At 39.9% G+C, this 18,094-nt stretch overlaps 1 protein-coding gene across 1 annotated transcript; it reads left to right on the top strand.

The window, feature by feature from the left end:
- Positions 1–5,126: 5,126 nt before the first annotated feature.
- On the top strand, positions 5,127–17,026 carry Stard4 (StAR related lipid transfer domain containing 4). The gene is made up of 6 exons (XM_038329688.1): positions 5,127–5,258; positions 9,462–9,576; positions 10,448–10,497; positions 13,171–13,297; positions 14,291–14,405; positions 16,139–17,026. The coding sequence occupies exons 2-6, from the start codon at positions 9,472–9,474 to the stop codon at positions 16,366–16,368; spliced, it is 627 nt and encodes a 208-aa protein (XP_038185616.1). The 5' UTR covers positions 5,127–5,258; positions 9,462–9,471; the 3' UTR covers positions 16,369–17,026.
- Positions 17,027–18,094: the final 1,068 nt, after the last annotated feature.

The following is an 18,094-nucleotide window of genomic DNA, read 5'->3' as shown; positions in this document are numbered from 1 at the left end:
GTTCATCTTCACGCCAGGCGTCCTACTTTCCAGGATCAAAGCAAAAGAAGCGTTCTGAAACCACCTTTCTTTCGCTCAGGGCTGCATTTCTTTTTCGATTCCCAGTAACTTAAGATGGAGATAAAGCTATCACCAAGCTCATCTGGACCTCAAGCCTGACATGTTTTTTTATATTAGGCCATCAACAAGCACACTTTCTTTTTTCCAAGTTTTTTTTTTTTTTTTTAAATTCTTCTTTTGTCTTCCTACTAACACCAAGGCATTTGCAAATGGTCCTTAAGGTTGAAATTAATCTAACAATGCAGGTTCCTTCTCTTAACTCTAGATAGAATTATGTACCCGACTTCTTGGAATTCCCGGAATTCCGGATTTCCCAGACTTCTTAGAATTCTCCCTTCGCTGCCTCACTCGGTGAGGCATGCACTACACCCATATTTACTTTGTATGTGTTTATTAAATCTTGGGTTAGAAAATCCTTTTAAACTTATTATTTAAAAATAATCTTAGTAAAATAAAAAAAGAAAAAGAAAATTTTAGAAACCTTCCATGAGCATCAGGTAAATAGGTGGTGACAAACAATTCTCCAAGACTTTTCTATCCATGTGATTGCTTTTGTCCTGAACTATTTTTGCAATAGAAAAGAGCTTTGGAAGTCAGAGAGGAAGGAAAATCTAAAGTCACTAGAGAGGCAAGAGGAGCCATTTTTGGCTTATGGGCTTGGTATTAAAGAGATTTCTTACAGAGAAAAGGAAGTTTGTGGATAGTGAAGACATTAGGGGAAGACTCCCTAGGTTCCTGAGGGTTCTACCATTCTTGATACTTTCAAGGTTTAGTTGGATCTCTGCACTTTGGGTCTGACTCTTGCAAATCTATTTCTTTATGCTTCCTCGGTTACTTTGAATTCCTGTTTCAAAAATGTCAAATCCACTTAGCATCAGTAATTTAGTTCTGTTTGCATGCATGTTTACATTTCTTTTAATGAAACATACATGATGAGAAAATTTTCACGTCAATCTTGGGGTGACTTTATGAACTTTCTGCTTTCAGTGAGTTGCCTACAGCAGGTAAATAACAGTGAGCCATCTTGCTGGGGCACGAGCAAACACTGGCAGACCTAGGTTCAGGTTCATGCAGGGCATTTTCCTTTACCTTAGCTCTGGAAAGATTAAAGAAGCTCAGAGAGGTGGGGGGGGGGAGGCAGACATCAATTCACCAGAGCAGAAGGATAAAATGTAGACTTCTAGCTCTTTCAGAGAAACTTGTGGTTTAGTTGAGATGAAGGTTTTTCAAGCTCTCCCTTGTAAATTGCTTTCTAGGTTTGCTAGGAAAATACCACCTAAGTAGATTTCACCCTGGTCCTAAGTGTTAGGCTTAGCAGCAATTCTTAGACCCTCATAGGAACTTCTTCAAGGTTCCCTGAACTTGACTCTTAGGTGTTTCTCTTTGCTACTTGGTGGGCAGAATCTTACATCTGCAGCCTCCCTGGCACTCTTGATCGTCTCTGGGTGTCTTCCTTTGGTCTCCAAGGAGAAACTGTCAAAAGGATCCAGCTTATAGTCATTAGCTATGCCAGATGTGTTCTTTTACCTCAGTGGTGTCTCTTAGTCCTATGTCCTCAGTCTGTGGCTTACCTGGCTTACTAAAAATGAATTCACAAGTCTAGTCTCAAAGAAAACTGTTGAAAAACAATCTTTTTAAATACATTATTTTGTATCACTTGGATTCCCAAACAGGACATTTAAAAGTCTTAGTAAAACTTCCCCTATGGCATAGTGACATATCACATATGATTTTCTGAACTAGGCATATTAAAAACCGGTTCAGACATTGAGAAACATTTTTCAGGAGGCTTTTCTCTCCAAAGAGGTCAAAACATCACAGTAAACAACTACAGATCGTAACCAAGAAGGTTTGCAGGTGTGTTAATTATTGAAGCTCTGCAAAATAGTTGAAAGGAAGAAATGAGTTTATATTACCGTATTTGATAATAGGAGAATCTGCTTAGATTCAGCGAAAATACAGCTCCAGCCCTCAGTGACCTAGTTATGAAATACAGCTTACACTGAGCACAGACCCAGAAGAAAGGCAGAGTTTTTATTTGTTTTATTGTTATTATGTTTGCTTATGTGTTGTATTATATGTATTATGTAATTATGTAAATAATAATTATGTATTATATATTCTTATCTGTTTGTTTCAGTTTTCTCTCCATATTATTGATTCCTCATTTCAACTTAATGTAATATCTCATGTATCTAAATTTTTTTGTATATTTTAAATTATTATTATTATTACTATTCCTCAGTATAAAATGCTTGCTTTTTAAACTAAAGAGTTTAGGAAACAATTTTTGTTTTAGTCTATTCTTATTTTTAATTAAAATATACTTACTTTGCTTCTTTCCTCCCTCCTATTCTTTTCATGTCTGACTTCCTCTTCCATCCCAAATTCATGGCCTCCTCTTCTTTAAACATTGTTGTTCCATATATATATATATATATATATATATATATATTAATCAACATATAAAATAAAACTTGCTGAGTCAAATTTGTTCAGTGTTGCCTTCATGTATGCTTTTAGGATTGAGCGCTTGGCATTGGATAACCAGTTAGAGGGCTTGTCCCCGAGAAAGATTCCTTCTCCCTCTCTCAGCAGTTAACTGAGTTAAGGAGCTCCCCTCCGTGAGACTTCCCCCAGCTACACTGGGATGTCATCTGTTGTTGGAATGTTCAGGTCTTGTTTAAGCTGCCATGCTGTTGAGACTTCATGGGTGTAGCTTTCCTGTCATAGCTAGAAGGCTCATTTTCTTAGCAGACTTCCTGGTTCTACTGCTTTTACGACGTTTTCCTGAGTCTCGGTGCTAGAGCTGCATTGTAGATGTCATCAGCTCAGTCTGGGAATCCCAGGCAGTTGTTCACTGAATTTTGACTTCTGTAGCTTTCTGTAGTGATGTGCTGAAAAGCAAAAAAAGGAAGGAAGGGAGGAAGAATGGAAGGAAGGAACGAAGGGGGAGGGAGGGAAGGAATGAGGGAAGGAAGAAGGAAAGGAAGGAAGGAAGGAGGAGGAGGGAGGAAAAGATGGAAGGAAGGAAAGAAGGAAGAGTGAAGGAAGGAAGAAAGAAGAGAAGGAAGGAAGGAAGAGTGAAAGAAGGAAGAAAGAAGAGAAGGAAGGAAGGAAGAGTGAAGGAAGAAAGAAAGAAGTGAAGGAAGGAAGGAAGGAAGGAAGGAAGGAAGGGAGAACAGACAGATGGAAGTGGGAAAGCCTGCTTCTTTGATGAGACCTACCACTTACCTGTAGGTAAAATGTTTAAGTATTTAGAATACAGTTAGGAATTACACTGGTTCAGGAAACTGAAGGAAGCAGGTCCTCTAAGATCCACAGTCTCAATAGCTCCATGTGCTTGACTAGGTTTATAGTACCAGTCATGATATCCTTTCTGGTAAGCAGACCTGAGTCTAATTACATTACCGTTGACTATTGCCCAAATGTGGTGCCACTATTGCAAAAGGTGTATCTTGGCTGGTTTTTGTTGTAGGTCATAGGCATCATAGTTGAGTAGGGCCATAGAGTTTAGGGAACAATCTTTTAAAAAAAATTTCAGGGATCTGAGGATATTTATGTGTTATTTTATTCTATTTATAGATTTATTGCTTACAGTTGAGAAACTGTTGGTATATTGTTTGAGAAAACTGTTCTGCCTTTCCTTTGATATGTTCATATGTTAAATTGCATGATTGGCTTGCCAGGGAAATATTTTTTATACCTTTAGAATAACTTTCCATGCAGTCATCCAAGCTTCTTATACATGTCTCTTTTATATTTTAACACTAGATGATAACCTTATTTTCTCATTTTGCAAACCATTTGAAAGGCATTTCTACCTGTTGCCCTGTGTGCTGCACTCCCTCTGTATGTGTAAGGACGGTGGTAATAGCACATGTCTATTATCAGATATTATTCTGGATTAAATAGGTTAACAGGGGTTGGATTCCCAGAACCTATACAGCAGCTCACAATGGTTGGTCTACAACTCCAGTCTCAGGGGATCTGACAGCCTCTTCCAGTCACCTGACCTCGGTGGGCACTATGTGCACCACACACCACACATGTAGTGTACAGACATACATGCAGGAAAGTCAACCATACATATAAACCACCACCACCACCACAAAAACCTGTAAACTTTAAAAGTAATTAAAAAAAAAAACCTATCTTAGGGGACGGGACAATGAAGTCTGTAAAGCATGAGAGCAAGTGGTGTTAAGCGATTCTTTAGCCATGGTAATTTAAAATTTTACACGGTTTTGTTGATTCTTACTGCAGGTGTGTCAAAAATTATGACTGCAGCCCTTCCTGCTCTCAGCTCGCAAGCCGCGGTATCTTAGTAAATGCAGTCTCTAAACGACCTGTTCTTCAGGGTTCAGACTTGCAAGAATCCCATCAGATGGATCACTTCACAGCTACCAGCATGACTGTCCTCTTGTTAGAGTGTTAAAACCATTACGTCGGGGTTGATAAGCACAGCTGCCAAACTCCTCTCCTCTACTTTCAAGGATGCTCTTTGAACTCCCTTATCTGAAGACAAGAAAACCGTTTGGCTAAAAGGTCAATTTGCACTGTGGTTGCACTGCTTAGTGTTACTCTCCAGCACCAGGCTAGCCAGTCTTCAGGGAGAGGGGTCTTCCTCGCAGGGCATGGGGGGGGGGGGGGGGCTTTGCTCAGCAGACTTTGCAGCCTGCCTTAGCAGGACCCCACTGGGGATCTTCACAACGGAGACTCAGGACCCTTCTCCCTCACCATCATTCCTCATTTGTAATTTCTCCCTGCAGCCTCGCACAAGCATTTCACAACCAACTGGCCGCGGCCCCCTGGCTCTGCTCCAAGCCCACATGTAAACCCGCACAGCCAGGGAACTCCGGCTCGGGCCAGCCCAGACGCACGCGGAATCGGTCCATCCTCGGCGGCCAATGGGAGCCCCTCACGCCGAGGCGCCAGCCAATCCCAGCGAGCACACGTTGCTCCGCTAACACTTCCCGGAGGTCCCAAGGGTCCGCGCAGGGCGGGGCTGCGGGCGTGGCCCGCCGCGACCTGAGCTGCTTGCTGCCTTCTGATTGGCTGTGGTCGGAAGGCACCGCGCGCCCATTGGCTGCAGCCAGCCGCGCCTGGGCGGACTGGAAACCAGCTTGCTGAAGCGCGGGGTTGCAGGAACGGCGAGCCGCTTTTTCCTGGACTTGGCGGCCGCCTGGCATCCTCAGGTAACGGCCTGGAGGGAAGGAGGGAGGGCGGCCGAGCCGGACCGAGCGTTTCCTAGCCCCGCAGAGGGGAGAGGGGTGGCTGACCCGGGTTGCGGATGAGAGCCCAGCGGGACGAGAGCCGCCGCCTCTTAAGGGCCGCGAGCCGAGTAGGCCTCAGTTTCCCCGTCTGTTAAATGGTGATGGCAGGGCACCTAGAGCTGTGGGGGAAGGTCCTGAGGGCGTGCTACGCGGAGACTCTGCCGTGGTCCTCGGAAGAGGTGCAAGGGCCATTTCCTCTCCTCGAGCTTCCATGGAGACAGGGCTCGCAAGAGACACTTATCCAGTGCAAGTCCATGTTGTAACTCATGGAAGTTACTGCTGCGGATTTCCTTCATAGCCACTCAGGCGAGGTTATTTGAGGTTTGGGGGTTCAGGAGCTTGGAAGACAGTTATACACTACTTGGCGGTCAGGTTTTAATGTGAAGTTTGTGAGAATCTGCGGATCAGCTTTCGGCTTTTGTGTCTCAAGACTAACCTGTAAACCTCAGATCAAAGATCCTGGCTTGGAGCTCTTGTTCCCTCGCTTACCTTTGGAATCTTGAACAAATAATTTCTCTTTTCCCTTGCGGCATTCCCTTTATGTGAAGTAGTGATAGTGGCAGCAAGGGCTCACAGAGTTGTCGTGAAAATCCAATGGAGGAGCACAGTGTAACGTATCAGAAAGACTAAGCTCAGAATAGGACGTTACGACTTTCAAAACTATTCTACAAAAGAATTAAGAGCATTCAGGACTTGCGCACTAAATTAGATTCAAAGCTAAGGCCGTGGTATCATTAGAATGTAAATATTGCAGGTTGTAAAGAGTGTTAACACGGCCAAGGGTGAGCATGTGAAAGGCGATTGTGGGTACACCCCACAGAAGTATGCTTGCTTGCCTCCTGCCTCTGTACTGACAAGGGCCAGTCTCAGAAATGGAAAGCGACTGCACTTGACTCGAGTTAGTTAAGTTGAATTAGTGGCTCAAGATAGGCTGGAGATCGAGCATCTGTTAGCATTTTTAATGTTAGAATGTATAGTGTGATAAGGCTTTAGATTGCAATCTTGTCGAAGAAAGTTTGTGGCTTGTTAAAGTGACCTGATGCACATAAAAACTGTATTGATTGAATAATGGACGATTAAAAGTTATGATACCAGGGAATCTTTATAAGTGTTTTAAATTACAAAAGAACAAATAGCTATGGGGTTGTTTAAAGTATTTTCTTTCAAAATTTTGTGCACTGGATGTATGTGTGTCTGCAGGTGCACACATGACAGGGCTCATGTTGTACATGTAGATGGCAGAGAACAGCTGGGAGGAGTCATTTTGGGATCAGACTAAGGCACTTTTAATCACCCAGCTGTTCTGCAGGTCCTAAAATGCCTTGTGTTATCCTATTGCCGTTTCATCGTGGCATATAGTTGAGAATAACTGGAATTTGGTTACACAAGTCAAGAAAGCCTTCAGAAGCCCCAGTAGTTTCTGTTCAGAAATATGGACATAGAAAACATAAAGGTTAATTTCAAAAAAGATATAAAATGGGCAATAATTAATACTTGGTCTGAGGACTGACAGACTTTATGACCTCTGGTATGGAGTTGTTGAAGTTGTTTAGTTGGGTGGGGTACCACTTATCTTTGATATTGGTTATGGTTGGAGACATTTCTGATGTAAGGTCAAGAGAATGAAAAATTAAGTAAAAAGAAATTCAGACTGGCATTTGAAAGTATTTCCGGGATGCTGGTTGCAGGAGGGCAAACTGTGTGCTTTGTTCTCAGTTAATTGAAGCACTTGACTTTATCAGGGGAGAGCCAGAACCTTGCCAACCCCAGTACAAGCTCCCCTCATTCTAGAGTTAAATTTAGCCAGGTACTCAGACACACACAGCAACCCAGACAGTGACCGCCATCCATTCTGGATTTCCATGCAGGAAGTGACTGCTGAGCGAAATACCTCAGGTATCCAAAGAGAACCTTTGATGTTATGTTTATGTCAATCTCTGGTTCCTTCCTTCAGCATCCGTAAAGAGACTTTTAATCAGTTTCCGGAGTTTTAGCTTTGTTAGTGCCGTAGAGATTTATTACAGACAGAATAAGTCAAGCTTTTAAGAGCAAAAGCTGGGTTTTGCCTATTTCCATCATGTTGGAGCTGGGTACTGGCAAATAGTGGCAGACTTTCTTGAGAAGCTGTTCATTCCTTATGGTAACGGAGACCCTCCTTGTTCAGAAGTTCAAAGATGACTGGTGTAAATAGCAATACATATTTTATTCATTGGGTTTCTACATCATGCTAGTCAGAGCACAACCCTGAACAGCTATATTTTATATTCCTAAAGATTCTGCAGCTAAATGGTAGACTATAAATGAATAATTACAGCATGGCTTGTAAGAAAACACTGGTGGGTGAGCTAACCCAGTTTATGAGGCAGTTCATCAAAAAAAAAAAAGAATAGAAATTATGCGTGAATCTCAGCTGCGCACAAGCAATACCAAACAGCTTGAGATTGCGTTGGTGACTAGATGTTAATGATTGCCAAGATAAGTCTTTAAGTTCCAGACTCTCATCTTTATAGGTCGTTTGTACTGCTTACATTTCTGGGCTGGCTTTGTATAAAGCTAATGTTTGGTCATGATAATAGCAGCTTTCCATTTCGTTTGATTTCTGTCAAATAATTTTGAAAAAAATAAAATTTCTTATCAGCCACCCACAGGAAGCCAGTAGGAGGCCTCTGGGTTTACAGAATGTGGTCTAGTCACAAGGATCCAGTACTGGGTGCATTTCTTTTATAAGCTCTCCAAGAATTTGCACTTGTTTACACCACACCCTTGAATAAGGTCGCAGTACTGGTTGTGAAGTTGGCATGTTCTTGAGTGGCAGTGTATATTCTTGACTGGTAAACTTTTGGAATGAGCTCATCCACTTTAGGGCTAGGTGTGGTCTATACTTAAAAAGTTTATATCACTTTTATAGCTCTCAAGTTTTAGGTTATTTAATTTTTCATGTATACTTTCTCATCTTTTTATTTTAGTATTGGAGGTTTCTAAACTCTACATTATGATATTTAAATATTGGCTACAGCTTTGATTTATTTCTGTAACCTTTAGTTTTTAGATAAATAGTTCTGAGCCCTGGTTGGAAGACAGAATTACTAATGAAGTCTTTCCTGGTTTTATTTTTAGCGATTTGATGGTTGATAATGGGCAACTTTCCTCTGTTAACCTTTTACAGGGATGGAAAGAGTAGGGATGATGCAGGAATTACGCAAAGAATTGATATCTTGGCATCAAAAGATGATAAAGGGATAGCAGATTTTGTATGTGGGGAAAAGTGTCAACAGTGACATTAAGAGCCGTAGTGTTCTAGGTGAGAGGTAGACAGTGCTGTGACAATGACCTTCGCTCTGTGACTGAGGTGAGGTGGTTAAAGAGTAGAATTGTGTGGCAATAGTGCATCAGCTGCAGATCCTGCCAAGCACTGTGAGGAATGAATGGAAGAAAGCAGAGTAACTTGCAGAAGTCTGTGTGGAAGACTGGAGGAATATTGGCGGCTTCTGGCATTGCACGTTGTTAGTCATGCTAAGATTTGGAATCCAGCAGTCAGGCAGAGAAATCCCAAGTCCAAAAATCAAAAGTCTTGATGAGCATAAACCCCTTGGAAATAGAGCCCTAGGCAATGGGGAATGGCAGTGTGGATAGGAATCTTTATTAATTATTAAGGGGGATTCCCAGCCTTTGGACTTGAGACTCTAAGCTCAATGTCATTTTAATCGTAAATTGCTAAGATAATGCTGGGCACCTAGAAATTTTCTTTCAGAGCAAAGTTCTAAATGGGCTCTGGATGTGGACTTGGGAGCTCACTGGACAGCTGAGAATTAGAGGGATACTTGAGCATTAACAGCCTCTAGATAAGGAGAGCCACCTCCTCCCTCTTCTTCATCTGCCTCTTTTTAGTATTTTATATGAGTGATTCTAATAGCAAAGAGTCTACTGTCCCTGGCTATGGAGCATTCCTCTCAAGCTTCCAGGGAAAATTTCTACCCAGGTCTTATTCTCAGAATTTCTGATTAGCTCCTTGGGAGTGGGGTGCAGGTGCAGCTGTCTTTTAGAGCTCCCTCAGGAGAATTCATTCTGAATAAAGATTTGACTCTCTCCAGTATTTGCTGATGCTAATCTTGGTTTCTGCAACAGGAAGATCAAGATGGAAGGCCTAACTGATGTTGCCTCTTTTTCAACTAAACTTCAAAACACTCTTATCCAGTATCATAACATTGAAGAAGATAAGTGGCGAGTTGCCAAGAAAATGGTAAATATATGTAATTACTGTTTGAATCGTTAGCATAAGGCCAGTGAGTTGTCTGATAACTTTTAAAAGATCAGGAAAATATAGATGAAACATGATGTGCTGAATTATGTGTACAGTGGATGATTCTGTAGATGGGATGGTGGGTTGTCTTACCAAGGAAGGAACTCAGTAGCTCTTTTCTTGTTGGACTTGATAATCGGTTCATGAGAGCAGAGAATGGTTTTCCAAGCCAACAAAGAAAGAGTTTAAGGAAGGTTGGTCATTGAAAGTCTGTACGGAAGTCACATGTGTCAGTCAAGTGTTTGTGAGTGGCCAGTTAGTGTTCTTCTTTACCATGTGACCTGACCAAAGTATTGTGTGGCGGAGCATTAGCACCAAACCTAGAACTGTACTCTTCTCTAGTTCTCTAGTTAGTTTCGTATTTAGAGTCATTTGGGAAATGTTGGGTGGAAATGTAGGAACTACGAAAAGGTAACATAGAATAAATGTGAATTATGTAATTTAGGCATGTATAGTTTGAGAATGAAATATTTAATGTTCCTAATGTCATAGGCTGAATGTATCAGTAATAGTAAATAGCTAAGATTGGAATGAAGCAAATAATAGCCACAAATATAGTTCTGCTATTGAACTTTAAAGTCTTTAAATCGCTAAGCTACTAAAAAATCCTTAAGGTGCATACTATAAGTACAGAGTGATACAGAAGAAATCCAAACACAGATTTCTTTGTGGCATAAGTAACTACTTGTGCTGAGAAATTACTTAAGTTGTTTTTTAATGCGAAGTTAAGTGCTCTAAACTTACAGAAATAATTTTGTGCAAAAGGTTCCACCTATGTGATTACCACCAAATAATGTTTTTATTTTTCTAGAAAGATGTAACAGTTTGGAGAAAACCCTCAGAAGAATTTAATGGGTATCTGTAAGTAAATTATCAGTTTTATAACTCATACATTATCTTACATGATCACAGTAGAATTTAGTTTTTATTTTTATAGTTTTAAATTTTATTAGAAGCAAATTGACCATATGAATTCAAAGCCTTGAAAATGGCCAAATATTTTTGGCCTGTGTTAGTCATAAATAATAGCGGTAGGCAAATAAAAATCTGAATTTCTTAGCATGGCATCTATGACCCTTCTAGTCGTCTGCATTGCTAAGTGTTAACAGAACTTTTTAAATGACTCTTTTGAGAGGGTGATCATGTGACAATTTCTGCTTCAGTTTTCTAAGTCCTTGAGTTCCTATGCCCAGCTAGCATTCTGTTAAAAAATTACCCTGATGACCCCATCAGTAAGATGATAATAATTTAGCTGTTTGATGTTTCATCATGGCATTATTATGAATATTAAAAACTAGGCATCTTGATAGTAAACTCTGAAAATATCTGTACTTGGTATAATGTTGGTTGCCTTTAAAAATTGTGTTTAAAAGATTATTTAATGATATAAAAATATTTGTACTATAATGCAAAATAGATGAATACTCAGCACAAATATTCTTATTTAAAGTATATGTTTTTATTAAAATGTTTTGCCTAAGACAAAATTTATCTCTAAATAGTAGTATTATGAATAACTTTTGTTTTTCTTTTTAGTGTTATAATTGAACATGAATTATGCATGTAGTCAAAAAAGTCTACTGATTTTTTAAAAAAAAATCAGAATGGACAGTTACCACATGGAGTTAAAAGAAAATGTTCAAATCCTTAGGGCTCAACCTTTTTAAAAAATGAAGCTGCTAGGCCACTTAGTATGTGCAGAATGTCTGAAGTGCTATACCAAAGATGTTTCCAGAAAGATGAGTTGTGCAGTATTTTTGAGGAGAGATTGGAGTTGGATCAAGCATTGTGAGCAATCTGGGAATTAATCCTTTAGGTCAGTTGTTCCCAGCTGGGATTGAAAGGCTAAGGGAGCGCTGTGCTGTTGAGACTTCAGGAAGAAAAGAATAGATGTTTCTTAAGAAATGAAAGGCTAATTCATATTCTAGGCAAAGTAATTGTCTCTGCTACTTAAATATGGATGAGACATTTACTTAGGGAAGAGGTTGTGCCTACACAGCTGGAGCATCAAGCTTGTGGTGAGAAATCATGCTTCTGAAGGATCCTCAGTTGTGTACAAAGGAACGCAGTATTGCTTGCCCTCTGCCACCTTCCATGCTTCCTCTCTGGGTCCTCACAAGGTTTTGGATTTACTGGAGTAACTTGAGAAAGATGGGAATGACTAAATGAGAATTTAGGAAAGGGGCTTTACCGGGTTTGCAAGTAGCTTCTTGGAGCCCTCTAGGTTGTAGACAAACTTGTGACAGCCTGCAGCTCTCTAGGGAAATCCTGTGCCATTCTCAGATTCATAGTCAAAGACATTTTAAGTTTACTATGTGGCAGAGGGGTGAATTAAATGGTATCTTGTTAGTGTATATTTTATTGCAGTGACACTGAGGGTGTTTATTGATGTTTCTGGTTGTCTTACGTGCTTTGCCCATCTTTTGTTGGATTATCATTTTCATTAATTTTAAAGGAATTGTACACATATAACTTCTCTAAGTTTGTATCCATTTATATGTATTATACATATCCTTTCCACATCTGTGACTAAAAAGTTCTTGAAAGCCAGTGTAGTCATGAATGGGTGTTATGGTATAGTTTCTGACTTTACAAGGAGACAGTCTCACAGCAGATGCCCAGGTCCTCCTTGGCTCTTAGAATTTTTCCTTCCCTTCTGTAATGTTCCTTGAGCCTTAGGTTTAGGATTTGTTTTGTAGATGTATCCCCAAACTTGAGCTGAAGAAGAACAGCAATATGCCAAAGTGAATGGGGAAAGCCCAGGAGGCCTCAGACCTGTACAAAGAACTACAGGCAACTAAATGCTGAGCGGGGAGAAATAGTCTTCTCCAGGGAACAGCATGTCAGTTGTTAGCCAGCACCAAATAGTCAGCCCTGCAACATACATGCAGACTGAGCAGGTTATATTTAGGAATAAATATATGCATGTAACAATGAATTTGAAAGAGCGGTGAGGTATACGGGAGAATGTGGAGGAGGGAAAAGGAAAAAGCCAGGGTAAAAATATACATATACTAATTAACGTTGAGAATAACTAAGAAGAGGACAATATTACATGGGAGTTTTGGAATGTCCTGTAGACTAGGGCTATATTATAATGTGAAGGGCCATCACTGTTTATGATGACATAGAATAACCTTCAGTTTTCTATTTCTGATTTGAGGACAAAGGACAAATTTTGAGAAAATAATTGGTAGAACTTTTATTTATTTATTTAAAGATTTATTTATTTATTATGTATACTAGTATTCTGTCTGTATGCTTGCTGGCCAGAAGAGGGCACCAGATCTCATTACAGATGGCTGTGAGCCACCATGTGGTTGCTGGGAATTGAACTCAGGACTTCTGGAAGAGCAATCAGGGCTCTTAACCTCTGAGCCATCTCTCAAACCCTAGAACTTTTACTTATTAAACTAGCTGTTAGGATATTTTTCCTTTATAAAAACTCCATTAAGTTTTCCTCCTATTTTCAGTGTTAGCTCTGTATTGAAAGTTTTCATTTGGATAGCCTTTGTTTCTTTTCTTGTTCTCCAGCTACAAAGCCCAAGGTGTTATGGATGACATCGTCAATAATGTAATAGATCACATACGCCCAGGACCCTGGCGCTTGGATTGGGACCGGTTAATGACTTCACTGGATATTTTGGAGCACTTTGAAGAGGTATCTGTTTAGGAAAATTACTACAAAGGATGTGGAGGGGGGTGACACAGAGAGAGAGAGAGATCACATGTGTGAGTGTCCACATTTGTACATGCTCGTGTTATTGCAATAATCTCTTCACGAGTAGTAATCATAGCAAAGATACTGTAGGAGAATCCTGTGCTGCCTTCTAAGAGCGCAGGTTTCTCCTCCATTTTATTTTATTTATTTGTTCTTTTTTTTTTTTTTTGAGACAGGGTCTCACTGTATGACCCTCACTGGCCTAAAACTTGCTCTGTAGACCAGGCTAGCCTCAAACTCGGGGATCCACCTACCCCTATCTCCCTAGTGCTGAGATTAAAGTTGAGTTTCCTAATCTTGATGAGAGTTAGTATGAGTTGTTCCTAGTGTACCTCTCCCTTTCTTGCTTATGAAAGTCTTTGTCTTTCATTGTAAAATTTTGGTTAGGGTCTAAAATCTCCAAGTCAGAAGAAAACACCACCCCTGTATTTTAGGTTGAATGTAAAATTTCCAATTATATTAAATTAAAATCAAAGACCATAGCTAATAAAAACATTGCCTTAAATACTAGACAACTGTTTAGTCAAAGGGGCTTGTTACCTGTTTTTATTTACTTCTTACCATACTTGATTTTTTAAGTCAAAACATAACATATTTGTGGATTTTTTTTATCTTCAAAGTTCAGAAACAGTTTGTATCCTTACATTCTGTATATGTACTGGTCCCATATAATTGACTGCATTATTAGATTAGCCATCTCTAATTAAGTAGAGATTTAGATACTAAAATGTCTCTGTATTTTTATGTATCATCATCATGTTCTTACAATTGCATTGACATTTAGAAAAGAAATTATCCTTTTTGGAACCACTGTAGGAATTGCTATTCTTATACCAAAACATTTAGAGTGAATGTCAGTTCTTACTAGAGACTGATCTTGGTATGTGACTCTAGTGTCTGATGGTGACCCCAGTCTGACGTCTGTCTTCCTAGAATTGCTGTGTGATGCGTTACACCACTGCTGGCCAGCTTCTGAATATTATTTCCCCGAGAGAGTTTGTTGACTTCTCCTACACTGTAGGCTATGAAGAAGGACTTTTATCCTGTGGTAATTACCTAAAACTCTTCTTCTTTCTTTAAGTCTACTTCAGATATTTAAAAGTGTATTTTTAATCCTCATTTATTGCAGGTTTTTTCTTAAATGCTAAATCCTAGGCATTAAATGACAGATTAAATATCATAAATCTATGACAATCTATATTAGTTGAGAAGATATGTTGTTTCATATTATCATGGATTTTTTTCATTTTTTATATTAATTAAATTTGTTCCTTGACAGTTTCACATGTGTACATAATGCACGCTGACTGCTCTTCCTCTCCCTATTATTACCTTGTCTACCCCAGACTTTTCCCTATATATCTTGTTCCCACATTCTATCTCCTCATTTTGTGTGGAGCCTGGTAGACTCAGCAGTGGGCAGACAGCTGACAATGGCTCCTCCTTTTCCAGAGTCTGTTGAAAGGAGCGGGCGGGCTGTGTCCCGCCACCCGGCTAGCTTTACCCAAAATAATTACACGGAAACTGTATTTTTTTTAAAACACTGCCTGGCCCATAGTTTCAGCCTCTTATTGGTTAATTCTCATATCTTCCTTTAACCCATATTTAGTAATCTGTGTAGCACCACGAGGTGTGGCTTACCAGGAGAGATCTTAACCTGTGTCCATCTCGGAGAGGAGAAGCATGGAGACTCACTATGGTGACTGCCTGAAGCGTCTCCCCAACTCTGCTTCCTTTTTCCCACAATTCTGTTCTGTCTACCTAATTTTCTGTCTCTTAAAGGGCCAAGGCAGTATCTTTATTAATAATGAAAGTTACACATAGACACTCCTCCATCACAGAGTCTGTCAGTGTTAACAGCAGGAGTAGCTTCTCTTTCCTCAGTTGTTGATAGGCCAGTCTTCTGTGGAGCCCGTGAAGATGGCTCCAGTTGTGACTTCAAGACTGCAGTAGTTGTATTGAGCTTAGAGGATGGTGTTTTGCAGCCCTTCACTCTTGGTTCTGCCTCTAACTGCCCCCCCCCCCACTACTGAAATGTCTCCTGGGCCTTTCAGGTTAAATGTCATGTTTAAGGACAACCGTTTCTGATCACTTGTTATTCCCAACTATGTAATATCCTCTACTTAATGAATAGCAGAAATAGATAACGTGACTGATTGTGAGAAAGGGATCCAATAACTGATACTTCATTCCAGGTTTCTAAAAGCAGTGTCTTGGTATACATATATGCACATGCACATGTATATAGTAGAGTGTATATATATATAATTTCCTTTGAATTATGTTGTATTTTTTAATTAAATACTACACTGAAAGCCTTCTGTTTTTAAAACTGTGTAGGTAAATTGATACTTTATTGTGTATAGTATAAACTTGAGTTGTTAAGTTGTCATCTGCTTGTTTATTTAACTAGTGAGTACTAAAGTTGGGGACGGCTATGCCTGTGGGGAATAGTTATGGAACCATACAGTTTTGTTCTTGTTACTTTGAGGCCCGGCTGCTGCAGCTAAGATTTGTAGTTTCCAAGGAGTTTCTAAGATGATACTATGTCATCTATTCTGAAGGGATTAGGATTTCCCATTACCTGTCAACCCTGCCCAGAATTCTCTTTGGTAGTTATTGTTCTCATTTTGCTGTGGTCACTGCTGGGGATTAGTTCATTAGTATGGTTGGGAAGAAAACCATTTAAAATAGGAATCTGATAATATTTTTAATAAGATTTTTAGACAAATACTGGTTATTACTATTAATGATATATGTCATTTTAAAATTGTCTTGTAGGGGTTAGTCTTGACTGGAGTGAAACGAGACCAGAATTTGTCCGTGGCTATAACCATCCCTGCGGCTGGTTTTGTGTTCCGCTTAAAGACAATCCAAACCAGAGTCTTTTGACAGGCTATATTCAGACAGATCTGCGTGGCATGATCCCTCAGTCAGCAGTAGATACAGCAATGGCAAGCACACTAACCAACTTCTATGGTGATTTGCGAAAAGCCTTACGGAAGGCTTAATACGTTCAACTCACAGTGCTGAGGTTTGCTGAGCCTGCTCTTCCCCTCAGCTGCATGACCTGTAAATGCCATCAACCCTGTCTGCTGCGCAGCCCATAGAGACGTTGGAGGTGTTTGGGGTTCCATAGTACAATCTTATTTTATATTAAAAGTGAGTAGCTATGTAAATAGGGCATTTACACTTTTTAAAGCTTTTCTTTGCACTTGTTTGGTTGTGGAAGTGTGTCTAGGAATGGGAAGGATGAAACACCAAGATTTAGATTCAGTGTTGTCATTCACAGAAGTAAAACAGCACCTCAGGAGGAAATTTTTGGCTGCTTAAAAATTACAAAGTGTGCAAGCACAATGCTATTCATGCTATTTTGGCGCTTTTTGAACATTTTGTAAAATTTTAATGGTTCTTAATTTAACTGTTCTACTTTAGTCTTGGTATGTTATTTGAGTTTGCCAATAGTTTGGACAAAAGGAAAAAGTCTTCCATGGTCTGTAAAGACAAAGTTCATTGTTCACTGACTTGTACTGTTTTATGTATTAGAAAGCACAAACAACAAGAGAGTAGCCGTTCTTATAACCATAGGCACAACTCAATACAGTTTAATTTTGATATTCTTGTACAAAGCCTGTAAAACATATGTGCATTTATTCTGGGAGTGACTGGTCTACACTGGTGGCACCACACTGAGCAGTAGTTGACATAGGAAGCAGCTAGTGGTGCCCCTTATACCAGCAGAAGGTCGTTGCTAAACAGTGAAATTCAGTGACTGTTCTACACATATTTCAGTTTTTAAAATATCACTGGATTTGCAGCTTTGGTCTGGAGCTGTGACAGATGTATCCTTAGATTCAACTGGATGCTTAGATGCCCTGAACTATAAATGGGCCTATCTTCAGAGAACATTCTTTCATGACTGACATTCCAAGTCATTCTTTAACTTTTGAGTGTCTACTTAGTTTACTTCTAAAATGGGAATTTGTGGTAACTCCGTGTCTACGCACATGTACTTGTGTTTACGTGGGCACTCCCCGTGAAATGTCAGGTCCTTCTTGTTACCATCTCCACTCTCCATTGCCGTGGTTATGTGCTGCCTTCCTTTTCCTTTTCCCGTGTGTGGGTTGGAGGGTTGGTGGTGGTTTGCTTTTCATCTTTTGGCTGGTGTGGAGTAAAGTGGACTCTGGAAGTAACTGCAGGCAGGCAAGCCACAGAAAGGCCCAACAGAGTATATGATGATTCAGATGCCCGAAGGAATGGTTCAGGGGCATGGCTGGTCTGCTCCACAGCAGTCTTTCTGAGTGTGAAGTCAGTTTTCCCATTCATTTTGACAGTCAAAAGGGAAATTGGTTTTATTCTTGTAACTGGTGATGAAGATACATATGGAGCAAAAAGGGACAGCATCAGCGTTTCTGGTGGATAATCTCAGAGCTTTTAGGTTTTAATGGTTTCAAGACCTGCCAGAAGCAGTTACTCAGGATCCTGTGTTACGAGTTTATTAACCACTAAGATCCTTGTCTAAATTGGTTGTAACTTTCAACTGTTAGATTTCTTTGGTACTTTTCTCTTCTGCAATAGGGGAAAAATTGCAGTTAAGAGTGTGCAGTGAAGACTGTTAGCTGTTAACTGTGTCTTCTGTAACTTCATCTGCTTTTGTTGATGTAGAGCACAAGGTCCCATGTATACCATTATTTTGCCCCTGATAAAATAACAACAGCTTGGGAAGACTTTGTAACA

Source organism: Arvicola amphibius, chromosome 5 (genome assembly GCF_903992535.2).
Source record: "Arvicola amphibius chromosome 5, mArvAmp1.2, whole genome shotgun sequence".
In the NCBI taxonomy this organism is placed as follows: domain Eukaryota; kingdom Metazoa; phylum Chordata; class Mammalia; order Rodentia; family Cricetidae; genus Arvicola; species Arvicola amphibius.
This window is presented reverse-complemented; position numbering and strand designations above follow the sequence as displayed.